Source organism: Leucoraja erinacea, unplaced genomic scaffold (assembly GCF_028641065.1).
Source record: "Leucoraja erinacea ecotype New England unplaced genomic scaffold, Leri_hhj_1 Leri_799S, whole genome shotgun sequence".
In the NCBI taxonomy this organism is placed as follows: Eukaryota; Metazoa; Chordata; class Chondrichthyes; order Rajiformes; family Rajidae; genus Leucoraja; species Leucoraja erinaceus.
In genome coordinates, this window is record NW_026576728.1 from 18,237 (window position 1) to 44,288 (window position 26,052).

At 45.7% G+C, this 26,052-nt stretch overlaps 3 protein-coding genes across 3 annotated transcripts; all 3 read left to right on the forward strand.

Moving 5' to 3' along the window:
- The first annotated feature begins 1,528 nt into the window (after positions 1-1,528).
- Positions 1,529-8,754, forward strand: LOC129694787 (phospholipase A and acyltransferase 3-like). The gene is made up of 4 exons (XM_055631547.1): positions 1,529-1,888; positions 4,097-4,205; positions 4,645-4,910; positions 6,037-8,754. Exons 1-4 carry the CDS (start codon positions 1,868-1,870, stop codon positions 6,142-6,144), a joined length of 504 nt encoding a protein of 167 aa, XP_055487522.1. The 5' UTR covers positions 1,529-1,867; the 3' UTR covers positions 6,145-8,754.
- Positions 8,755-8,903: 149 nt separating this feature from the next.
- LOC129694788 (phospholipase A and acyltransferase 3-like) lies at positions 8,904-13,249 on the forward strand. The gene is made up of 4 exons (XM_055631548.1): positions 8,904-9,070; positions 11,464-11,572; positions 11,702-11,967; positions 13,090-13,249. Exons 1-4 carry the CDS (start codon positions 9,056-9,058, stop codon positions 13,195-13,197), a joined length of 498 nt encoding a protein of 165 aa, XP_055487523.1. The 5' UTR covers positions 8,904-9,055; the 3' UTR covers positions 13,198-13,249.
- A 3,082-nt stretch (positions 13,250-16,331) lies between these two features.
- Positions 16,332-23,174, forward strand: LOC129694785 (phospholipase A and acyltransferase 3-like). Its single transcript, XM_055631545.1, has 5 exons — positions 16,332-16,338; positions 16,613-16,653; positions 19,656-19,764; positions 19,893-20,158; positions 21,578-23,174. Exons 1-5 carry the CDS (start codon positions 16,332-16,334, stop codon positions 21,719-21,721), a joined length of 567 nt encoding a protein of 188 aa, XP_055487520.1. The 3' UTR covers positions 21,722-23,174.
- Positions 23,175-26,052: the final 2,878 nt, after the last annotated feature.

A 26,052-nucleotide genomic window follows, 5' to 3' on the forward strand; every position in this document is an offset into this window, starting at 1 on the left:
TGCCTGACCCCTTGTGGTACACCAGCACTTTGTGTAATGTGTGTACAGATTTGTTATGCTGCAGCCAGTAATAATGTCACTATTCTGTTGTTGATACACATGCCAATTAAACACTCTGAACTTGATTTAATGCTGTCTCTGTGTCTTGTAACTCTCTCATTGTTCGTGACTATCCCACAATTGGGCACATCTCAACATCCACCCAAGATGCAGAGTGCTGGAGTAACTCAACAAGACAGGCAGCATCTCTGGAGAACATGGATCAGTGAAGTTTCAGGTTGGACCCTTCTTCAGAATGGGAACGGAAGGTTCCAACCGGTTGAGTTACTCCAGCACAATGTCTCTTTTTTTGTAAACCAGCATCTGCAGTCCCTTGTGTCGCCATTTCACTAGTACACTGTGAAATATCCTCGAGGTATGCCTACTTTGAAGAAGTTCTCCTTCTTTCTCCGACATGAGTACTGTGAGACCCTCTGTCACTGCCCCTCCCTCTGTGATTCCAGTAGCTCTCCTGGCTATTGAAGTCTGAAGAAGTGTCCCCCTTAGAAAAGGCCATGTATAATGTCCTCCAGAGATGCTGCCTGACCCTCTGAATTACACCAGCATTGTGTTTTTTTTTAGTAAACCAGCATCTGCCTATCCTTGTTTCAACGCCTCGTATTACAACTGGGCAGTGTACAACACAAGGAAGCGAACAATGAATTTTTCAATTTCAGGCAATCTCTCTCTCTCTCTCCTTTTACTCCACTACCACTATTCCCCGCTTTTCCCCTTTCAGTTTCAGTTTAGTTTATCGTCAAGTCAACCGAGGTACAGTGAAAAGCTTTTATTCTTTGCTAACCAGAAAGATAATTATATTTCGCTTGGGTAGTTTACACACCAGCGGTATGAACATTGACTTTTCTAACTTCAGATTAGCCCTTGCTTTCTCTCTCCATCCCCTTCCCCTTCCCAGTTCTCCACCTAGTCTTACTGTCTCTGACTACATTCTATCTTTGTCCCGCCCCCTCCCATGACAACATGGAGTAGTGAAGGGTCTCGTCCCAAAACGTCACCCATTCCTTCTATCCAGACATCCTTTAAGTTACTCCAGCATTTAAGTTACTCCAGCACCTACTGTAGAAAGACAATACATGATTCCCATACCCTCCTCCCCCTTGCACCCATTTATCACCCATTTCTGTCCTGTCCCCCTCCTGGTTCGATCCACCAACCACCCACACGTTTTCTCTACAAGATCCCCTCCCTCACCTCGTTCCACTTGTCCTCAACACTGCTATCCAAAGATCTTATAGCAGAGCTCCGCTATAAGATCTTTGCTGCTATCTACCCGCATTGCTGATGACTCTTGGATCACAGGGAGGGTGGCGGTTGCACCTCTAGAAAAATCTGTAACCCAATTTTCCATAAAACAGTGACCGCTGTACCCTTCTAGTTTACCATTTTCCATAAAGTCCATATGAGTGATTTTTTGTTGTGTATCTCACCTTGTTAATTGCTGAATAGATATTTACAAGGCAAAGATAGATAGATTCTTGATTAGTACGGGTGTCAGGGGTAATGGGGAGAAGGCAGGAGAATGGGGTTGAGGGGGAAATATAGATCAGCTGTGATTCAATGGCAGAGTAGACTTGATTAGGCGATTGGCCTATTTCTGCTCTTATCATATAAACTTATGAATCGTGTGAAAGCAAAATTCTTATCACTGTTGGACCCGCCCAGGTTATTTTCAACTAGAGTCGAAAGCAAGTCTTGGGTTCGAATTGAGAGCTGACAAACAGCTGAGAACTTTCAGACGAAAGACAAATTGTATCTACATTCTGATATGCAGGTGTGGTAAAAATCAGAGGAAGATCAAACTCACCAAATGAACATGAACCATCGAAAGGTAATTTTTAATCTTAGGTTTGGGTCACTGGGCAGGTGCTGGTTATCGATGCTCAGACATATTGTCTCCAACAGTCAGAAAATGTCTGAAGCTCAACAACCTACACCCAGAGCCGTGGGAGACTGTAGTCTGCTGACAGTGGGCCGTACTCTATGTGTGTGGGGGGGGTCGACAGATCAATTTTCCTTCTTGGGATTAACAAAGTTCCACCGTATCATTTCATCCTGGCTTTGGACAATCAATTAGTGTAGCCTCTTTTGTTCAAAATGAATGTTCTGATCATAATCCTTGTACCACCGTGGTTCGGTGGTGGTGATGGGGTATGTCGACCCTCTCCTGCACAAACATGAGCAGTGATCAAATAAACACGGAAGTGAATTCAGTGTTTGCGGATATCAAAGCCCAATTTGTTTGTGCATTTGTTTATAAAGGGTGGGGAACAAAAACTGGACAAGGGAGGGGGGAGTCGAAGATAAGGATATGGGCGAGATTGTTAATCGGTAGCCCTGTGTGGGTCGATTTGTGCATCTGGCGGCATGTGCCTGAGTGACCACCTATTTGTGCGCTAAGCCTGCACCGAAGATTCATCCCCCATTACCCGTGGAACCAGACCTCACACTGTTAAGCCCAAGTTCCACAGCCTTCCATCCTCAGTAGGGTGGCCAATGTTCTCACTGCCAAATAAGGGACAAAAGATCAAAATACGGGACAAATTCCCCATGGCAATTCGTTGACCGACTCGGCCGTGGCTGGGTGAATGATGAGTTGGCCCGGGTGCTGGACTGCACACAAAGCCCAGCCGGCGGGCCAGCTGAGGAGTTTAGGTCCGTGTGCTGCGCGATGTCGCGCGCAAAGTCCGATGACCGGCCATGAGAAGGAGGGGTGGTGATGGAGTCGGCGGTAAGTGAAGGTCCGAAGATCGGACAACTGGCCGGGCTGCGTACCAACGGGGCAAAGGTCGAGGAGCTGCTGCTGCACTATGTTGGGATGGGTGCGGCGTACCCAGATGCAGCGCTTCGACCCGACAGTCCCCTCGACCCGAGTAGTAGCAGTCAAATAGGGGACAAACCAATTTAGCCCAAAATACAGGCAAATACGGGACAGTTAGCCACCCTAATCCTCAGGGACTACCAAATACGACCTAGACTCTGATTTGAAAGAAAATTTAGAGCAGCAAAAACCTCCTGCATATCAGCCTTCGTTTCCAGTAAATATGAGAGAGGTCCTGAGCGCTCTCTCTCGAGCTGCTTAACGGGACCGAACCACGGTTGTGCAAGGATTATAAGAACATCCATTTCTAACAAAAGTGGCTGCACTAATTCATTGCCCAAAGCCAGGGTCAAACACCAATCCAAAATTAAATAAAACATATTTGCAGTTTATTCCTCACCTTGCTTTTGTTGCCAGATAACCGGGCATCCTTGACTCTTTTAGCTCCATCTCAGTTTCTGTTTCCTAAGCCTTCTATTTTCTCTTATTTAAGCCATCTCTCATCATCTGTTCCCTCATGAAAACTGTTGCAGGCACTCTGTGAATCCTGTGCGGCTTCATCTGATCCCATTTTACCTTTCCCCATTTCACTACCCTCAGCCCCAAATCACCACAGATCAGTACGTTCTCTGGCAAGATGCTGAGATTTGATGGTCAGGAGACAGATGCAGTGATTCTTCTACCAGGACAAGTGAAGATCAACGGATAAAATAAAAAATATGTGAAATATTGACCTTTAGCTCAAGAGGGCTGGATCACAAGAAGAAATTATCTTACAGTATTTATCTAAATTAATGCCACCTTGGGCATCACCTTCTGCACAGATTCACCCTGTAAATATTAAGGCTAAAAACGATCATGAGTACAAAGTGTATAGATTTGATTTGCATTCCTGCAGGTACAAAAGATTAATGAATTATTTTGTTGTTGGGTTTGTTGTATTGAACCCTAACCATCAGAATCCAAATCACTACAAACATCAGGTATTATCACAACGTTTAGCGGGTACTATCGCAACATTTAAGAAACATTTAGACAAATACGTGGATAGGACACGTTTAGAGAGATATGGGCCAAAGGCAGGCAGGTGGGACGTTAGTCAGTGTGGGCAGGTTGAGCCGAAGGGCCTGTTTCCATGCTGTATGATTCGATGAAAATATCACTACACTTATTAACATCTGATGTTGATTTCTAAAGTGATACTGATCTTATTTCCAGTCTGCCATTAATGCAAAACGTGGAGATTTGATTGAAATATGTCGAAAGGGTGGGTATAAACACTGGGCCATCTACATTGGACTTGGTGACGTCGTACATTTAACTTCAGGTAAAAGCTGTTCACTTTTTTTCTCCTATTTAACATGTTTTGCATTGAAGACTTCTTTGCCCAAGTGTCATTCAAGCCGTACCAGAGATACTATCAGACCTGATAAAGACCCTGATAAAGACCCAAAAATTGGAGGAACAGCACCTCATATTCCGTTTGGGGAGTCTGCACCCCGGGGGCATGAACATCGAATTCTCCCAATTTTGTTAGTCCTTGCTGTCTCCTCCCCTTCCTCAGCCCCCCTGCTGTCTCCTCCCATCCCCCAGCCTTCGGGCTACTCCTCCTTTTCCCTTTCTTGTCCCCACCCACCCCCGACCCCGATCAGTCTGAAGAAGGGTTTCGGCCCGAAACGTTGCCTATTTCCTTCGCTCCATAGATGCACCCGCTGAGTTTCTCCAGCTTTTTTGTGTAACCAAAGACCCTTTCATATCTATTCTAGATGGAGCAAGTGGAAATGTGAGTTTTCGCTTCTCTAGCTCGGCAGATGTTGCTGTGATTAAGAGGGAGCCTCTCACTGAGGTAGCTGGAAGTGATGCCTGCTATGTCAACAACAGTTCAGACACAAGGTTTGAAGCATTACCCGTGGACATGATAATAAACAAGGCTAAACAAAGCATTGGACGGAAAGTGCATTACAATGTTCTAAAACAAAACTGTGAACATTTTGTAAACACACTTCGATATGGTGAAAAGATTTCCTACCAGGTAAGTGCAGAAACATAAGACCATAACATATAGTAGCAGAATTAGGCCATTCGACCCATCAAGTCTATACTGTCATTCAATGATCTATTTTTCCCTCTCAAACCCATTCTCCTGCCTTCTCCCCATAACATCTGATGCTCAACCTACTCCAAGAACCTATCAATCTCTGCCTTAAAAATACCCAATGACTTGACTTTCAACGTCGCCTGTGGCAATGAATTCCACAGATTCCCCACCCATTGGATCAAGAAATTTCTCCTCATCTCCATTTAGATTTTCTGAGGCCGTAATGTTTGGTCCAAGACTCTCCAACTACTGAAAACATACTTTCCATATCTACTTTATCCAGGCCTTTCATTATCTGGTAGGTTTCAATGACCCCCCCCCCCCCCTCCTCATCCATCTAAACTCCAGCGAGTGCAGGCTGAGAGGTCAAAGCCATCAATTCCCTCATCCAGATAATAACCTGGACAGAAAACCATTGAGGGGCCTGAGATGTCTTGGGCCCTCCAAATGTATGGGACATGGTGGTTCAAAGGCGTTACATGTTCAGCGGCTGGTTTGTGTACATTTGGCAGTGAAGGAGACAACTCACTACACTGGGTGATGACTGGGGTCAGGTTTAGAGCAGAATTGTATTCCAAACCAAGTCACACATGGGAGAGCAGGAAATAGAGGGATATGGATCAAGAACAGAGAGCTGAGATCAGTTTAACTATGCATCATGTTCGGCACAAGCAATGTGGGTCGCAGGTCCCATTTCTGTGCTGTACTCTTCTGTGTTCTATCTTCTTGAGGGAAGGGGAGGCAAAGGTACCGTGGGCAGGTCACCAGATGTCATGTCATCGATGACATGTTTGGATGTTTAAGAAAGAACTGCAGATGCTGGAAAAATCAAAGGTAGACAAAAATACTGGAGAAACTCAGCGGGTGAGGCAGCATCTATGGAGCGAAGAAATAGGTGATGTTTCGGGTCGAGACCGCTCTTCAGACTGTCACCTATTCCTTCACTCCACAGATGCTGCCTCATCCGCTCAGTATCTCCAGCATATTTGTTAGGATCACACAATCACTTGGAACATTTTTGCTGTGGAATCCATGACTAAACATATTTTTTTCCCCACAGGCTGAGGATGCAAGCCTTGCTATTGGTGTAGGGTCTATCGTCACTGCAGCTGTAATGGGTGTCGGTGCCATTCTTGCCCTTCTATTGGGGGGGCATCATAAACAATGAAGGCTCATGAATAACAGAGTGTGCTGGATTCCTAATTAAAGCATTTAATTAACCCATTGACTGACTTGTGGTCACTGCTGATATATGGGAACTCTACTACAGTATCTTTCTTCAGTCCCTCACAGGGTTTATTAAATCTGATCACAACACTGCTATGATTCAGGAAGACTGATCTCAAAGCCAAACCGCTTCACATCAAGCCTACCTTGTCATGGTGGTACACAAGCAGGGTGGACATATGGGGAGGGAAAGGATATTGAATTCTGGGCACTGGCTTGCAATACTGTGAGACAAGGGGAGAGCAGTAGGAAAGAAGCAGAACGTATCACTTGAGGGTTTCGAGAGAGCAGCGAGCTCTCCGCAAAAATGGAAATCCAACTCCGTCAGTCGTATTCAGAATCCAAGAACAGGAAATGCAAACCATCACCCTTTGAGATGTGTTAGAAGGAACTGCAGATGTTGGATAAAATCGAAGGTAGACACAAAATGCAGGAGTAACTCAGCAGGTGAGGCATCCCGGCGCATCTGAAGAAGGGTCTCGACCAGAAACGTTATCAATTCCTTCTCTCCATAGATGCTGCCTCACCCGCTGAGTTACTCCAGTATTTTGTGTCACCCTTTGAGATAATAATAATCATAATAATAATATATTTTATTGTCATTGCACATCAGTGCAACAAGATTTGGGTTTGTAGCTTCCATCCGTTGTCATAACTTAAATAACTAATAAAATTTAGATTTAGATACCCCAAGAAACATGGTTTGTAAAAGAACATCACAACAGTAAAACAGTTCAAACAGACTAAAGTGCAGATGTATCTGTGTGACGTGACCATCGGAGGGAGACTCCAGGGGGGGGGATGGGGGGCACTCAGCAGGGCCGGTTCAGAGCCGCTATAGCTCTGGGATTGAAGCTGTTCCTGAGTCTGGAGGTTCGGGCGTAGAAGGCCTTGTCACGTCTGCCGGAGGGAAGTAGTTCGAACAGCCCGCTACAAGGGTGTGAGGAGTCTTTATGGATGCTGACGGCCTTCCTGATGCACCGTGTGTGGTAGATGCCCTCCAAGGCTGGTAGCTGTGTCCCAATGATCTTCTGCGCTCTGTGGACGACGCGCTGAAGAGCTCTCCTCTCCGTCCAGCTGAGATACCACACAGAGATGCCATACGTTAATATGCTCTCTGCGGTGCAGCGGTAAAAGGTTGTCAGCAGCTGTTGGACAGACCAGTCTGTTCTCAGGAAGAACAGTCGTTGCTGTGCCTTCTTGACCAGCACAGCGGTGTTGGTGGACCATGTGAGCTCCTCTGAAATGTGAGTGCCCAGAAACTTAAAGCTGGACACTCTCTCCACACTGTCCACGTAAATGGAGATTGGGGCAGAGATGTGTTTGTTTCAATAAATGCTGTCAAATTTAATTCCCTTGACAGCAATTCACAGCACTTTATAGGGGATATTATTCAGCCTATGGTGTATGTTCTGACTCTCTGTATCAATCCAAGCTGGTTTCAAGGATCCAGGTCAATGTAAAGTTTCAATCAGGTAAAGTTAAAAACTGCCCACTGGTAAAAACATAAACAAAACAGCAAAAGACACATGTGATGGTGTAACTCAGCGGGTCAGGCAGCATCTGTGGAGAACATGGATAGGTGACGTTTCACAGAGTGCTGGAGTAACACAGCGGGTTAGGCAGCATCTGTGGAGAACATGGATAGGTGACGTTTCACAAAGTGCTGGAGTAACTCAGCGAGTCAGGCAGCATCTGTGGAGAACATGGATAGGTGACATGGACAGCTGACCTACTGAGTTACTCCAGCACTAATTGTCTTTTTTTGTAAACCAACATTAAAAGTTCCTTGTTTCTCCAATAACACAATGAGCCTCATTGAATTCTGCATGCCACAGACACTGGCTTACAATGGCTGGTCTGGAGAACTTGGAAGGTTCTGGCACCATGCTGGGCCCTGATCTGACGAGAGGTTAGATGAGCTTGCAAGCAGGTTACACATATAATCATAAACCTGTCTTTCTTCCCGACTCTACAAACAACAGTCAGCTATGTTTAAAACTAGTCATCATCCCTAGTACTGAAAATAGGCTTTAGTCATCTGTCTCAGTAGTCCCTTGGGAGAGCAGGTTAACCCAATGGTTTTGCAGTTGTCTGTTGAGCTAGGTATTGAAAGTGAGCCTGTTTGTGTGGCAAAGGGAATGTTATCAGACAACTCCATTTTAGCCGAGAAGCATGTTTCTCCTCCCTCACCTCCCATTCAGGAGCTGCAGCAGTCGTTCCAGGTGGACAGAGGTTCACATGCACCTCATTTACAGTCTAGGTTCCTTCTGCTGCTGGACATGGGGGGCAGGGTGTGGTGGAGACGCCCCTCAAAATAAGGGAAGGGATTCCACGGCAGTGGGCCACATGAGTGGCAAGGGTGTGGGGTAAAATTGTGATTTGGGGAAACTGTATATGTAGTGTAGCCACCGAGAATGTCGGATGGAGTTTTGTATGGATCATGTATTGTATATATTTATTTCTCGAATAAAGTATATCTTGAAATAAAAAATCTAACCTCATCTACTGCATCTGGTGAGACCTTTCTACTTCATGAGAACAAAGTTTAGACATGGCGACCATTTCACCAAATATTTACGCTTGATCTGCCAACTGAATCATCCGTAAGAGTGAGTCTTTATCACGCAGTGCACATTTTTTAATCGCTGAATTCCAGAAGACCAAATTTCTAATCACTGAACTGTTGGAACCGCCCAGGAAGTTTGCGACTAGAATTGAAAGCACGTCTTCAGTTTGAGCTGAGAGCTGAGGAACAGAAGCTGAGAATTCAGACGAAAGACAAATAGTTTCTACATTTTGATCTGCAGGTGTGTTAAACATCAGAGGAAGTTCAAATTCACCAAGTCAACATGAGCCGTCGAAAGGTAAATTTGTTTGAATACTTTTAATCTCAACTCTGGTTGTTAGAAATTTTCCAACAAAGACTATTACAAAAACAGAGGTAGAAACTGAACGAACTTTATTGAGAGAGAGCCACACAGAGCCCAAGTGTCTATGGGAGTCTTCTCTGAGCTAATGCTGAAACCATCTCTTTTATACATTGATTTAGACAAAAAAGCATCCAGACAAATGGTAATGAACAAGGACACTCAGGATTCAAAGGAAATAACATTTAGCTGTGGAAAGTTACACCGGAGCAAGATTAGCCGTTCTGCAAGTTCTGTGATAGACTCTTAATCTCATGACCGAGACCTGTCAATTACTCGTGCCCTAGGCAGTTTTGGTAAACAATCTTGTGCAGACACAGATAGAATACATAAGGAAATAAGTTACATTAATTTTTCCATCACTGGTCACTGAGCAGATGATTGTTATCGATGCTCAAACATATTGTCTCCATCAGTCAGAAAATGTCTGAGATCAACAACCTACACCCAGAGCCGTGGGAGACTGCGGGCTGCTGACAGTGGGCCGTACTCGATGTGTGTTGGGGGGGATTTTCCTGAACTTTCCCTTGTTCATATGTGGTCTTCAGAGGACATGGCTGCTGATGCCATGGTGGAGCTGATGCCGGCTGTGATCAGGCACCGACAAACACCGACAACGAAGGACGCGTTGTGGCATTTGGCAGTCATCCTCAGTCCTGGACGTAGGGTGATGTGGGGAGCGTGAAGTCAGAGGGTAAAGCGGGCTCTGGTTTTAAAGAACATTTATAGCAGCAAAAGACAATTTCGCCCAACTGCAGGATGTTATGCTCTTTGGGAACCTCCTTCTGCATATCAGCCTTAATTTCTGTTAAATATGAGAGATGTCAGCGCTTTCTCTCGAGCTACTTAATGGGAAATTCAAAAGCTTTCTCAGAAACGCCAATTTATAATGCGCCATAACTTATCTGGGTTGCTTTCACTTTCATATTTATCTGGCTCCTTGAAAAGATCTCCATCGCCTTCCTCAGGCACAGCCTATGAGAGTAAGTTCCTCTTTACTCTACTCTCTGACTGTAAACACTTGAACTCCATTTTCCCTTTGTTTAACACTTTCCCTGTCGTTAACTTTGGATAAATATTTAATAAATGGAAACCTTCTGGTCTGAGCCATCGTTTGCATTGTTGTCAGGGGGTCTTCAGATGGTCAGAGAAGCAGACATGGAAAAGTAACGGGCGATTTAAAAAAAAGAATGAGACAAAAAATCTAGTTTCAGCTTTCTCAATGAAACGCAGGAACAATTAAGCGGTTGGAAATGATTAACAACTGAATGTGGGAAAAGTTGGGGTTTGACATCCACAAACACTGAATTCACACCGGAGTTTATTTGATCGCTGCTTATTGTGTGGGAGAGAGTAGACACACTGCCCAGCACCACACGACTGAACCACAATGGTGCAAGGATTATAAGAACATCCATTTCTAACAAAGGTGTCTGCACTAATTCATTGCCCAAAGCCAGGATCAAACACCAATCCAAAATTAAATAAAACATATTTGCAGTTTATTCCTCATCTTGCTTTTGTTGCCAGATAACCGGGCATCCTTGACTCTTTTAACTCCATCTCAGTTTCTGTTTCCTAAGCCTTCTATTTTCTCTTATTTAAGCCATCTCTCATCATCTGTTCCCTCATGAAAACTGTTGCAGGCACTCTGTGAATCCTGTGCGGCTTCATCTGATCCCATTTTACCTTTCCCCATTTCACTACCCTCAGCCCCAAATCACCACAGATCAGTACGTTCTCTGGCCAGATGCTGAGATTTGTTGATCAGCAGACAGATGCAGTGATTTTTCTACCAGGACAAGTGAAGATCAACGGACAAAATAAAAAATATAAGTGAAATATTGACATTTAGCTCAAGAGGGCTGGATCACAAGAAGAAATTATCTTACAGTATTTATCTAAATTACTGCCACCTTGGGCATCACCTTCTGCACAGATTCACCCTGTAAATATTAAGGCTAAAAACGATCATGAGTACAAAGTGTATAGATTTGATTTGCATTCCTGCAGGTACAAAAGGTTAATGAATTATTATGTTGTTGGGTTTGTTGTATTGAACCCTAACCATCAGAATCCAAATCACTACAAACATCAGGTATTATCACGTTTAGCGGGTACTATCGCAACATTTAAGAAACATTTAGACAAATACGTGGATAGGACACGTTTAGAGAGATATGGGCCAAAGGCAGGCAGGTGGGACGTTAGTCAGTGTGGGCAGGTTGGGCCGAAGGGCCTGTATCCATGCTGTATGATTCGATGAAAATATCACTACATTTATTAACATCTGATGTTGATTTCTAAAGTGATACTGATCTTATTTCCAGTCTGGTTTCAAAGCAAAACGTGGAGATTTGATTGAAATACCTCGAACACTTGGGTATAAACACTGGGCCATCTACATTGGACATGGAGACGTCGTACATTTAACTTCAGGTAAAAGCTGTTCAATTTTTTTCTCCTATTTAACATGTTTTGCATTGAAGACTTCTCTGCCCAAGTGTCATTCAAGCCGTACCAGAGATACTATCAGACCTGATAAAGACCCTTTCATATCTATTCTAGATGGAGCAAGTGGAGATGTGAGTTTTCGCTTCTCTAGCTCGGCAGAAGTTGCTGTGATTAAGAGGGAGCCTCTCACTGAGGTAACTGCAGGTGATCCCTGCTATGTCAACAACTGTTCAGACACAAGGTTTGAAGCAATACCCGTGGCCAAGATAATAAACAAGGCTAAAAAAAGCATTGGACGGAAAGTGCATTACAATGTTCTAAAACAAAACTGTGAACATTTTGTAAACAAACTTCGATATGGTGAAAAGATTTCCTACCAGGTAAGTGCAGAAACATAAGACCATAACATATAGTAGCAGAATTAGGCCATTCGACCCATCAAGTCTATACTGTCATTCAATGATCTATTTTTCCCTCTCAAACCCATTCTCCTGCCTTCTCCCCATAACATCTGATGCCCAACCTACTCCAAGAACCTATCAATCTCTGCCTTAAAAATACCCAATGACTTGACTTTCAACGTCGCCTGTGGCAATGAATTCCACAGATTCCCCACCCATTGGATCAAGAAATTTCTCCTCATCTCCATTTAGATTTTCTGAGGCCGTAAAGTTTGGTCCAAGACTCTCCAACTACTGAAAACATACTTTCCATATCTACTTTATCCAGGCCTTTCATTATCTGGTAGGTTTCAATGACTTCCCCCCCCTCCTCATCCATCTAAACACCAGCGAGTGCAGGCTGAGAGGTCAACGCCATCAATTTCCTCATCCAGATAATAACCTGGACAGAAAACCATTGAGGGGCCTGAGATGTCTTTGGCCCTCCAAATGTATGGGACATGATGGTTCAAAGGCGTTACATGTTCAGTGGCTGGTTTTGTACATTTGGCAGTGAAGGAGACAACTCACTCCACTGGGTGATGACTGGGGTCAAGTTTAGAGCAGAATTGTATTCCAAACCAAGTCACACATGGGAGAGCAGGAAATAGAGGGATATGGATCAAGAACAGAGAGCTGAGATCAGTTTAACTATGCATCATGTTCGGCACAAGCAATGTGGGTCGCAGGTCCCATTTCTGTGCTGTACTCTTCTGTGTTCTATCTTCTTGAGGGAAGGGGAGGCAAAGGTACCGTGGGCAGGTCACCAGATGTCATGTCATCGATGACATGTTTGGATGTTTAAGAAAGAACTGCAGATGCTGGAAAAATCGAAGGTAGACAAAAATACTGGAGAAACTCAGCGTGTGAGGCAGCATCTATGGAGCGAAGAAATAGGTGATGTTTTGGGTCGAGACCGCTCTTCAGACTGTCACCTATTCCTTCACTCCATAGATGCTGCCTCACCCGCTCAGTATCTCCAGCATATTTGTTAGGATCACACAGTCACTTGGAACATTTTTGCTGTGGAATCCATGACTAAACATATTTTTTTCCCTACAGGCTGAGGATGCAAGCCTTGCTATTGGTGTAGGGTCTATCGCCACTGTAGCTGTAATGGGTGTCGGTGCCATTCTTACCCTTCTATTGGGGGGGCATCATAAACAATGAAGGCTCATGAATAACAGAGTGTGCTGGATTCCTAATTAAAGAATTTAATTAACCCATTGACTGAATTGTGTTCACTGCTGATATATGGGAACTCTACTACAGTATCTTTCTTCAGTCCCTCACAGGGTTTATTAAATCTGATCACAACACTGCTATGATTCAGGAAGACAGATTTCAAAGTCAAACCGCTTCACATCAAGCCTACCTTGTCATGGTGGTACCCAAGCAGGGTGGACATATGGGGAGGGAAAGGATATTGAATTCTGGGCACTGGCTTGCAATACTGTGAGACAAGGGGAGAGCAGTAGGAAAGAAGCAGAACGTATTACTTGAGGGTTTCGAGAGAGCAGCGAGCTCTCCACAAAAATGGAAATCCAACTCCGTCAGTCGTATTCAGAATCCAAGAACAGGAAATGCAAACCATCACCCTTTGAGATGTGTTAGAAGGAACTGCAGATGCTGGATAAAATCGAAGATAGACACAAAATGCAGGAGTAACTCAGCAGGTGAGGCATCCCGGCGCGTCTGAAAAAGGGTCTCGACCAGAAACGTTATCAATTCCTTCTCTCCATAGATGCTGCCTCACCCGCTGAGTTACTCCAGTATTTTGTGTCACCCTTTGAGATAATAATAATCATAATAATATCTTTTATTGTCATTGCACATCAGTGCAACGAGATTTGGGTTTGTAGCTTCCATCCGATGTCATAACTTAAATAACTAATAAAATTTGGGTTTAGATACCCCGAGAAACATGGTTTGTAAAAGAACATTACAACAGTAAAACAGTTCAAACAGACTAAAGTGCAGATGTGTCTGTGTGTCGTGACCATCCGAGGGAGACTCCAGGGGGGGATGGGGGGCACTCAGCAGGGCCGGTTCAGAGCTGCTATAGCTCTGGGATTGAAGCTGTTCCTGAGTCTGGAGGTTCGGGCGTAGAAGGCCTTGTAACGTCTGCCGGAGGGAAGTACAGGTGCACAACCTTTTATCCGAAGATCCAAATAACGAAAACCTCCGAATAGCGACATTTTTTCGGTCCTTGAAGAAAGGTCCTTGAAAACGTTCACCGAGGGCGGCCCGCAGAGGTGACAGCGGAACCTCCGGTCGGTCCTCGAAGAAAGGGGAACTAAATCCCCATTCATAAAAGAGAAGGTGAGGGTATATTGCGCGGGAGGGTTAATAATTGACAATATGCTGCTACCTGCCAGCTGAGTTAAAAAGTTCCCACGGTAGACCCACGATACACAGTGTATCGTGAGTCTTGCGTGGGAACTTTTTAACTCAGCGTGCAGGCAGCAGTAGATTGTCGCTCCCTTCAGTTTCACCCCACCTGCACCCCTCTGCTTCCCGGCCATGTGTGTGACCCCTTCCCTCCCCTCTCCAGCTCCCCGCTCATTGCACCGGCGCGGGGGCTTTGTACTGTCTTCACGTCGCGATGCTAGCAGCACAGTGCCAGTCACCGGAGACATCAGGACCAACGGAATACCGACCCCCAGGCCCACTGCAAGCACGGAGATCCCAGATCAGCAACTCCAGCCCAGCCCCGTTCCAACTCCAGAGGAACACGCTCCCCGTATGGGCAGAAGCTGATGGTGTGCAAGGGGTACGTCTTGTTCTTGGGGTCGCGCAGTCGGGCTATGGGCGAACTGCCACTTGCCGCCATAGCGGCCCATCGGGGAGCGGATTCCTCTGGAGTTGGAGGGGGAGGGGGGTATTGTGCTGTTTGATCGCCCCCTACTATTCCAGGGACAGGGAGACAGGACATTCACCGAGGGCGGCCCGCAGAGGTGACAGCGGATCGGTCCTCGAAGAAAGGGGAACTAAATCCCCATCCATAAAAGAGAAGGTGAGGGTATATTGCGCGGGAGGGTTAATAATTGACAATATGCTGCTACCTGCCCGCTGAGTTAAAAAGTTCTCACGGTAGACACGATACAGTGTATCGTGAGTCTTGCGTGGGAACTTTTTAACTCAGCGTGCAGGCAGCAGCAGGTTGTCGCTCCCTTCAGTTTCAACCCACCTACACCCCTCTGCTCCCCGGCCATGTGTGTGACCCCATCCCTCCCCTCTCCAGCTCCCCGCTCATTGCACCGGCGCGGGGGCTTTGTACTGTCTTCACGTTGGCGATGGCAGCAGGCCAGTGCAGTCACCGGAGACGTCAGGACCAATTGGACGTCGACAACCAGGCCCACCGCAAGCACGGAGAACCCAGAGACCCACAGCCAACAGCAGCCCAGCCCCGCTCCAACTACAGAGGAACCTGGGTTGCGGATGACGGGGCGCAGCTCGGGGCGTCGTAGGGGCCCATCGGGGAGCAGGTTCCTGTTGGTCCTGACGTCTCCGGCCACCTGCTATCCTCCGGGAACTGTACCACCCTTGCAGGAGTGTGTGGTTGTTTGCAGTTGCAGAGGGAGGGGGCAAGGGCGGTACAGTTCCCAGTCTCAGCTCCAGTCCAGGGGAGTGGCCGGAGACGTCAGGACGAACGGGACAGCGACCCCCAGGCCCACTGCAAGCACGGAGATCCCAGAGACCCACAGCCAGCAGCAACTCCAGCCCAGCCCCGCTCCAACTCCAGAGGAACACGTAGGGGCAGAAGCTGATGGTGTGCAAGGTGTTCTTGGGGTGGCGCAGCTCGGGCTGTGGGCAAACTGCCACTTGTCGCCGTAGCGGCCCATCGGGGAGCGGATTCCTCTGGAGTTGGAGGGGGAGGGGGGTATTGTGCTGTTTGATCGCCCCCTGCTATCCCAGGGACAGGGAGACACAGCGGCTTTTTAGACTGGTGGGCAATCACTTCCAAAGTTCTGCCCACACAGTCAGTACACCTCTCCTACACTGCATTTCATACAAACATTTATTCTGCAAGAAAAAACGACATTGAAGACTCAAACTCGCGACCGAGTAACTGCCGGGATCAAGGCGCAAACTCGCAACCTTGCGGATATGAGCCGAACACTCTACCACTGAGCCAGCCATTAAAATCTAAGCTAAAAAATTTCCATTCCGAAGACCGACAAATTCTGAATTACGAAAAGTGGCTGGTCCCAAGGCTTTCGGATAAAAGGTTGTGCACCTGTAGTTCGAACAGTCCATTACAAGGGTGTGAGGAGTCTTTATGGATGCTGACGGCCTTCCTGATGCACCGTGTGTGGTAGATGCCCTCAAATATTTACGCTTGATCTGCCAACTGAATCATCCGTAAGAGTGAGTCTTTATCACGCAATGCACATTTTTTAATCGGTGAATTCCAGAAGACCAAATTTCTAATCACTGAACTGTTGGAACCGCCCAGGAAGTTTGCGGCTAGAATTGAAAGCACGTCTTCGGTTTGAGCTGAGAGCTGAGGAACAGAAGCTGAGAATTCAGACGAAAGACAAATAGTTTCTACATTTTGATCTGCAGGTGTGTTAAACATCAGAGGAAGTTCAAATTCACCAAGTCACCAGGAACCATCGAAAGGTAAATTTGTTTGAATACTTTTAATCTCAACTCTGGTTGTTAGAAATTTTCCAACAAAGACTATTACAAAAACAGAGGTAGAAACTGAACGAACTTTATTGAGAGAGAGTCACACAGAGCCCAAGTGTCTATGGGAGTCTTCTCTGAGCTAATGCTGAAACCATCTCTTTTATACATTGATTTAGACAAAAAAGCATCTAGACAAATGGTAATGAACAAGGACACTCAGGATTCAAAGGAAATAACATTTAGCTGTGGAAAGTTACACCAGAGCAAGATTAGCCGTTCTGCAAGTTCTGTGATAGACTCTTAATCTCATGACCGAGACCTGTCAATTACTCGTGCCCTAGGCAGTTTTGGTAAACAATCTTGTGCAGACACAGATAGAATACATAAGGAAATAAGTTACATTAATTTTTCTATCACTGGTCACTGAGCAGATGATTGTTATCGATGCTCAGACATATTGTCTCCATCAGTCAGTAAATGCCTGAGCTCAACAACCTACACCCAGACTGTGGTCTGCTGACAGTGGGCCGTACTCGATGTGTGTTGGGGGGGATTTTCCTGAACTTTCCCTTGTTCATATGTGGTCTTCAGAGGACATGGCTGCTGATGCCACGGTGGAGCTGATGCCGGCTGTGATCAGGCACCGACAAACACCGACAAACACCGACAACGAAGGACGCGTTGTGGCATTTGGCAGTCATCCTCAGTCCTGGACGTAGGGTGATGTGGGGAGCGTGAAGTCAGAGGGTAAAGCGGGTTTTAAAGATCATTTATAGCAGCAAAAGACAATTTCGCCCAACTGCAGGATTTGATGCTCTTTGGGAACCTCCTTCTGCATATCAGCCTTCGTTTCTGTTAAATATGAGAGATGTCAGCGCTTTCTCTCGAGCTGCTTAATGGGAAATTCAAAATCTTTCTCAGAAACACCAATTTATAATGCGCCATAACTTACCTAGGTTGCTTTCACTTTCATATTTATCTGGCTCCTTGAATAGATCTCCATCGCCTTCCTCAGGCACAGCCTATGGGAGTAAGTTCCTGTTTACCCTCTGACTATAAACACTTGAACTCCATTTTCCCTTTGTTTAACACTTTCCCTGTCGTTAACTGGATAAATATGAAATAAATGGAAACCTTCTAGTCTGAGCCATCGTTTGCATTGTTGTCAGGGGGTCTTCAGATGGTCAGAGAAGCATACATGGAAAAGTAACGTGGCGTTTTTTTTAAAAGAATGAGACAAAATATCTAGTTTCACCTTTCCCCATGGAATGCAGGAACATTTAAATCCCTGTCCCATGATACGAGTTCATTTCAAGAGCTCTCCCGAGTTTACCCTGATTCGAACTCGGAGATTTACGGTAATGTCCACTCGTCGGTACTCGGGGCTCTCGTGGACATTTTTCAAAGCGTTGAAAAATCTTCACAAGTCTTCCCGTGCTCAGCTGCCATTAGCGAGTCTTCCTGAGTACCCGCCGTTGGCGTTACGAGCTGCTAAGAGACGTCCCCAAGCTCCGACGTACCCGCTACGTTCATTCTCCGTGCTTACCACGAGTTTGATTTTTTTTTAAACTCGGGAGAGCTCTTGGAATGAACTCGTACCGTGGGACAGGGCTATTAGGCAGTTGGAAATGATTAACAACTGAATGTAGAAAAAGGTAATGAAATGCATAAACAAGTTGGGGTTTGACATCCACAAACACTCAATTCACACCTGAGTTTATTTGATTGCTGCTTATTGTGTGGGAGAGGGTAGACACACTGCCCAGCACCACACGACCGAACCATGATGACGCAAGGATTATAAGAGCATCCATTTCTAACAAAGGTGGCTGCACTAATTCATTGCCCAAAGCCAGGATCAAACACAAATCTAAAATTAAATAAAACACATTTGCATTTGATTCCTCATCTTGTTTTTGTTGCCAGATAACTGAGTGTCCTTGTCTCTTATAGCTCCACATCAGGTTCTGTTTCCTATGGGCCTGTCCTACATAGGTGATTTTTTCAGCGGACTGCTAGCGACTGTCAAGTTGCTGGCAGTCGCCTGAAAAACTGGAAACTGGAACGGCGACTGTCAGGGTGGAACACACACACACATCGCGTGGTGACCATGCGGCGACTGCATAGTGTCCTGCAGTCGTCTAAAAAGTCGCTTAAGTGGGTCAGGCCCATAGTCTTCCATTTTCTCTTATTTAAGCCATCTCTCATTGTCTGTTCTCTCATGAAAACTGTTGCAGGCACCTGTGAATCCTGTGCGGCTTCATCTGATCACATTTTACTTTTCCCCATTTCACTACCCTCAGCCCCAAATCACCACAGATGAATACGTTCTCTGGCAAGATGCTGCGATTTGATGAATAGGAGACAGATGCAGTGATTTTTCTACCAGGACAAGTGAAGATCAACGGACAAAATAAAAAATAAGTGAAAATTTTTTAGCTCAAGAGGTCTGGGTCACAAGTAGAAATTATCTTACAGTATAGGCAGATTTAACTAAATTAGTTCCACCTTCTTGGGTACACTGCTGCACAGGTTCACCAGGTAAATATTAAGGCTAAAAAACAATCACGAGTACAAAATGTACAGATTTGATTTGCACTCCTGCAGGTACAAAAGATTAATGAATTATTATGTTGTTGTGTTGTGTTGTGTTCTTTTTGGCCGTATGGTAACTCAAATCTCACTGTACCAATTGGTGCATGTGACAATAAATGCAACTTGAACTTGAACCCTAACCATCAGAATCCAAATCGCTTCAAACATCAGGTATTATCACAACGTTTAGCAGGTACTATAGTAACATTTAAGAAACATTTAGACAGGTACATGGATAGGACAGGTTTAGAGAGATATGGGCCAAAGGCAGGCATGTTAGTCAGTGTGGGCAGGTTGGGCCAAGGGCCAGTTTCCATGCTGTATGATTCGATGAAAATATAATTACATTTTTTAACATCTGGTGTTGATTTCCAATGTGATCCCCATCTTATTTCCAGTCTGCCATTAATGCAAAACCTGGAGATTTGATTGAAATACGTCGAACACTTAGGTATAAACACTGGGCCATCTACATTGGACATGGAGATGTCGTACATTTAACTTCAGGTAAAAGCTGTTCACTTTTTTTCTCGTATTTAACATGTTTTGCATTGTAGACTTCTCTGTCCACATGCAATTCAACCCACACCAGGGATACTATCAGATGATAAAAGACCATTTAATATCTATTCTAGATGGTGCAAGTGGAGATATGAGTACTCGATTCTCTAGGTCGGAAGAGATTGCTGTGATTAAGAGGGAGCCTCTCGCTGACGTAGCTGGCAATGATTCCTGGAAAGTCAACAATAGATCGGACATAATATGGAATCCATTACCCGTTGACAAGATAATAAAAAAGGCTAAAAAAAAGATTGGATGGAAAGTGCATTACAATGTACTAAATTCAAACTGTGAACACTTTGTTAATTCACTTCGGTATGGTATAGAGATATCATTTCAGGTAAGTACAGTATATAATCTGTGAATCTGTGGCATTCTCTGCCACAGAAGGTAGTTGAGGCCAGTTCATTGGCTATATTTAAGAGGGAATTAGATGTGGCCCTTGTGGCTAAAGGGATCAGGGGGTATGGAGAGAAGGCAGGGATGGGATACTGAGTTGGATGATCAGCCATGATCATATCGAATGACGGTGCACGCTCGAAGGGCCGAATGGCCTACTCCTGCACCTATTTTCTATGTTTCTATAACGTGGACATAAAGTAATTGTTCTTTGAGATTGCTTTGGGGCCTGGTCCTCCAGCTAATGATGGTACAAGGGTGTTATATGTATCCAATGCCTCTACTTCCTTAGAAGTTTGGCATGTCCCCTACAACTCTCATCAACTTCTATAGATGCACCATAGAAAGTATTTTACCAGGATGCATCACATCTTGGTTTGGGAACAGCTCCATCCAAGACCGCAAGAAATTGCAGCAAATTGTGGAGGCAACTCAGACCATCAGACAAACCAACCTCCCTTCTATTGACTCCATTTATACCTCACGCTGCCTCTGCAAGGCCATTACAGCATAATCAAGGACCGGTCTCACCCCCGTCACACCCTCTTCTCCCCTCTCTCATTGGGCAAGAGGTACAGAAGTGTGAAAACGCACACCTCCAGATTCAGGGACAGTTTCTTCCCGGCTGTTATCAGGCAACTGAAGCATCCTACCACAACCAGAGAGCAGTGCTGAATTTCTATCTACCTCATTGGTGACCCTTGATAGGACTCTGCTGGCTTTACCTTGCACTAAACGATATTCCCTTATTGTGTATTTGTACACTGTGAATGGCTCGATTGTAATCTGCTGACTGGATAGCACTATACAAAAAGCTTTTCACACTGCCTCTGTACATGTGACAATAAACTGAACTAATGTTTACTGGCTGGTTTATGTATATTAGGCCATGAGATCAAACTCACTCCACTGAGGTGGGGATTGGGGTAAAATTTAGACCAAAATAGAAATGCCGGCTGAGTCACACATTGAAGGGAAGGGGCGGCAAAGGCACAAGGGGCAGTCCCCAGAGGTCATGTCATTGATAACATCACTTCTTCTTGCATATGGCATGTACAGCCTAAAGTTGTAGGTCAACTTGTTCTATTTGATGCCGGGTTGATTGCATTCGTTGACACAGGGCGGACCACATGAAGGTTACAATCTCCCACCCCGATGACATAACTTAGAATCACGGGTAGATAAAAATGCTGGAGAAATTCAGTGGGTCCTCGAGGCAGCATCTGTTGAGGGAAGGAAAAGGTGACGTTTCGGGTCGAGAATCGGGTCGACAATTTTGGTTAGAATCGCAGAATCACTTGGAACATTTCTACTGTAGAATCCATTACTATACTTGAAAATATCTTTTTTTTCTCCACAGGTTATTAAAACATACTGCTTCTTTGGGGTAATGGCCATCATCAACCCTATTGCTGCTGTTGCTAGTGCTGCAGTTGGTGCCACCGCCATTCTTAAAGGTTTGCCTTGTGCGAGCACATCATTGAAAAGCACAGCTAAAAAATAACGGAGAGCGCTGAGTTTTTATTAAAGCATTAATCAACCCCATTGTTTGAGTCGATGTCATTGTTGAAATATTGGAACTTTTGTACAGTATGTTCCGCCATTCAATATGATCATGGCTGATCATCCAACTCAGTATCCCGTACCTGCCTTCTCTCCATACCCCCTGATCCCTTTAGCCACAAGGGCCACATCTAACTCCCTCTTAAATATAGCCAATGAACTGTGGCCTCAACTACCTTCTGTGGCAGAGAATTCCAGAGATTCACCACTCTCTGTGTGAAAAATGTTTTTCTCATCTCAACACATAATCCTCCGAAATTTCCGCCTCTTCCAACCAGCCACATTTTCCCATCTCCACTCCTTTTCGACTTCCGCAGCTCTGGACCATTCCCTCTGCAACTCCCTGGTTAACTCATCCCTTCCGACCCAAACCACCCCCTTCCCCTGCAACCGCAGAAGATGCAACACCTGTCGCTATACCTCCTCCCTCGACTCTGTCCAGGGACCCCGATAGGTTATGTAGAGGTTCACCTGCACCTCCTCCAACCTCATCTACTGTGTCTCTAACCAAAGAGTCTTGTAGAGTCATACAGCATGGAAACATGCCCTTTGGCCCAACTCGTTCATACCTCATCTACACTAGTCCCATTTGTACGGGTTTGCCCATATCTCTGTGAAACGTTCCTATCCATCAACCTATCCAAGTGTCTTTGAAATATTGTTATAGTGCTCATTTACAAAACAGAAATAGGCCATTCAGCCCAACTCTGCTATGCTGACCAAGATTCCCTATCTACATCAATGTTGTCTGCTTTTACACTTAGTTTAGTTTATTATTGTCACGTTATTGTACTGATGGAGACTGACTAGCATTTGTTTGCGTGCTATTCAGTCAAAAGAAAGACTATGTATATATACAATTGTCATAGAGCCATACAGTGTAGAAACAGGCCCTTTTGCCCAACCTGCCCACACCGACCAACGTATCCCATCTACACTAGACCCACCTGCCTGCGTTTGGCCGATATCTCTCTAAACCAGTCCTGTCTATGTCTGAAGAAGGGTTTCGGCCCGAAACGTTGCCTATTTCCTTCGCTCCATAGATGCTGCTGCACCCGCTGAGTTTCTCCAGCTTTCTTGTGGAACTGTCTATGCACATGTCTACTTGCATCCTAAATGTTGCGGTAGTCCCTGCCTTAACCACCGCATCCGACAGCTCGTTCCAGACACCCATCTATCTCCCTGAGCTTATGCCTAGACCACGGGATATTCAGCAGCCCCAAGTCGGCCGATCTGAGGGGCCTGGAGGTGGAGTGGTGGGTGAGAAGACTTTTAATGTAGGTGGGGGCAGGACAAGCCCATTGAGGGCTTTGTAGACATGGAGGAGGATCTTGAAGTTTATATGGAACAGCACAGGGAGCCAGTGGAGAGAGAGAGGCCAGGATCATAGAAATATAGAAACATAGAAATTAGGTGCAGGAGTAGGCCATTCGGCCCTTCGAGCCTGCACCGCCATTTAATATGATCATGGCTGATCATCCAACTCAGTATCCCGTACCTGCCTTTTCTCCATACCCTCTGATCCCCTTGGCCACAAGGGCCACATCTAACTCCCTCTTAAATATAGCCAATGAACTGGCCTCAACTACCCTCTGTGGCAGAGAGTTCCAGAGATTCACCACTCTCTGTGTGAAAAAATGTTCTCCTCATCTCGGTTTTAAAGGATTTCCCCCTTATCCCTAAGCTGTGACCCCTTGTCCTGGACTTCCCCAACATCGGGAACAATCTTCCTGCATCTAGCCTGTCCAACCCCTTAAGAATTTTGTACGTTTCTATAAGATCCCCTCTCAATCTCCTAAATTCTAGAGAGTATAAACCGAGTCTATCCAGTCTTTCTTCATAAGACAGTCCTGACATCCCAGGAATCAGTCTGGTGAACCGTCTCTGCACTCCCTCTATGGCAATAATGTCCTTCCTCATCGGGGCGATGTGGTGCTCGTCAGAATGGAAGATATGTTTTATCTCTTATCTATAGACACATCTCTTTATATACTATTTAAATGATCATAAATCTACCTTCTCTGGGCTTGAGTCTTCGTGAGACGAGGCGAGACGAGGCCGCGCTTTTACCTCACAGCAGCGGGCGCCCGCTCTCGACGTTTTGGCGGCAAAGCATCGGCGCACGCGGGGTTTCCCACCCCAAACCCCCCCCCCCCCCTCCCATTCCACGCAAGCGCAGTGCTGCTGGCGGCGCCGGCGGGTGGCGGCCGCGGTGCCGGCTGCTGATTGTGCGCACGCGCGGTGCCGGCGGATGCGGTTGGGAGCGCGCGCGGGGTGCCGGCAGCGGCAGTTGGGGCGCATGCGCGGGTGCGGTGGTGGAGACGACGACGACGACGACGACCACGACGACGACGCCATTAATTCACCTCATGAAAGGTAAAGACTGAGGGGGGGGGGGGGGGATGTTGGTTTATTCCATTGGCGCTTTGGTCAGATGAGACCAGTGGGGTCATTGCCCCCTCTCTCACAGCGCGGCGCTCCCTCATTGCCCCCTCTCTCACAGTGCGGCGCTCCCTCATTGCCCCCTCTCTCACAGCGCGGCGCTCCCTCATTGAACCGTCTCACACAGCGCGGCGCTCCCTCATTGACCCGTCTCACACAGCGCGGCGCTCCCTCATTACCTCACCGCCCCCTCTCTCACAGCGCGGCGCTCCCTCATTACCTCACCGCCCCCTCATTATCGCCCTCTCTCACAGCGTGGCGCTCCCTCATCGATCCCTCTCACAGCGCGGCGCTCCCTCATTACCCCCCCCCTCCCTCATTATCGCCCTCTCAAACAGCGCGACGCTCCCTCATTACCTCACCGATCCCTCTCTCAAAGCGCGGCGCTCCCTCATTACAGACCGCCCCCTCTCTCAAAGCGCGGCGCTCCCTCATTACAGACCGCCCTCTCTCACACAGCGCGGCGCTCCCTCATTACCTTCAAGGGATGATACCGGGTCCTGACCCAGTCTCTCAGATCAATGGCACCTCCTTATTCATACCATTGTCTGAAGAATATTGTCTTCATCAATACTCGTACCGTTATCTGAAGAATATTGTCTTCATCAATACATACCGTTGTCTGAAGAATATTTTCATCAACTCATACTGTTATCTGAAGAATATTGTCTTCATCAATACATACCATTGTCTGAAGAATATTTTCATCAATACTCATACCATTATCTGAAGAATATTTTCATCAATATTACCATACTGTTATCTGGAGAATATTGTCTTCATCAATACTCATACCATTGTCTGAAGAATATTGTCTTCATCAATACTCGTACCATTATCTGAAGAATATTTTGATCAATATTCATACCGTTATCAGAAGAATATTGTCTTCATCAATACTCATACTATTGTCTGAAGAATATTGTCTTCATCAATAATACTATTGTCTGAAGAATATTGTCTTCATCAATACTCGTACCGTTATCAGAAGAATATTGTCTTCATCAATACTCGTACTATTGTCTGAAGAAGGGTCTCGACCCGAACGTCACCCATTGCCAAAAGCAGCTTTATTGTACCTGTAGTAGATCCACTCAATAACCAAAACTCTGTAGCCTCCTTTTGTTCTGGTATTTTACTTAATGCACTTGTTTAATCGATAATGTTTAATTATTAATGTTTTATGTGTTATTCCTGTCACCGTATGTCGTGTTGTTACCTACGGGCGGAGCACCAAGGCAAATTCCTTGTATGTGAATACTTGGCCAATAAACTTATTCATTCTTCATTCCTTCTTCATCTTATTGGGAGATTGCAACCTTCACGTGGTCATCCCTGTGTCAACGAATGCAATCAACCCGGCGTGCACAATCACATAAGATCAAATAGAACAAGTTGTCCTACAACTTTAGGCTGCACGCCACACGCAAGAAGAATAATCCATCACTAAAGTCCAGGGTGTGTTGGCCATTACTCAACTTCAGAACCCATGCACACATTTACTCCACACAGGGACCCCACCAGGTTCAACACCTTCAGGCTGTTGAACGCCACACAACACTAACCTCAGAAACTCAGACAGCATAAAGTGTTTAAGAAGGAACTGCAGATGCTGGAAAATCGAAGGTAGACAAAAATGCTGGAGAAACTCAGTGGGTGCAGCAGCATCTATGGAGCGAATGAAATAGGCAACGTTTCGGGCCGAAACGTTGCCTATTTCCTTCGCTCCATAGATGCTGCTGCACCCGCTGAGTTTCTCCAGCGTTTTTGTCTACCTCAGACAGCATAAAACTGTGTTAAAATGTGTTAATTGTGTGGGTTTTTTTTGCT

Excerpts from the sequence above, each read along its gene's own strand:
- LOC129694787 (XM_055631547.1), top strand. The coding sequence starts at position 1,868 with ATGAACATGAACCATCGAAAG. Across the intron at positions 1,889-4,096 it reads TGAACATGAACCATCGAAAG|TCTGCCATTAATGCAAAACG; the intron begins GTAATTTTTAAT and ends TCTTATTTCCAG. Across the intron at positions 4,206-4,644 it reads CGTCGTACATTTAACTTCAG|ATGGAGCAAGTGGAAATGTG; the intron begins GTAAAAGCTGTT and ends TATCTATTCTAG.
- LOC129694788 (XM_055631548.1), top strand. Across the intron at positions 11,573-11,701 it reads CGTCGTACATTTAACTTCAG|ATGGAGCAAGTGGAGATGTG; the intron begins GTAAAAGCTGTT and ends TATCTATTCTAG. Across the intron at positions 11,968-13,089 it reads GTGAAAAGATTTCCTACCAG|GCTGAGGATGCAAGCCTTGC; the intron begins GTAAGTGCAGAA and ends TTTTCCCTACAG.
- LOC129694785 (XM_055631545.1), top strand. Across the intron at positions 16,654-19,655 it reads TCACCAGGAACCATCGAAAG|TCTGCCATTAATGCAAAACC; the intron begins GTAAATTTGTTT and ends TCTTATTTCCAG. Across the intron at positions 20,159-21,577 it reads GTATAGAGATATCATTTCAG|GTTATTAAAACATACTGCTT; the intron begins GTAAGTACAGTA and ends TTTTCTCCACAG.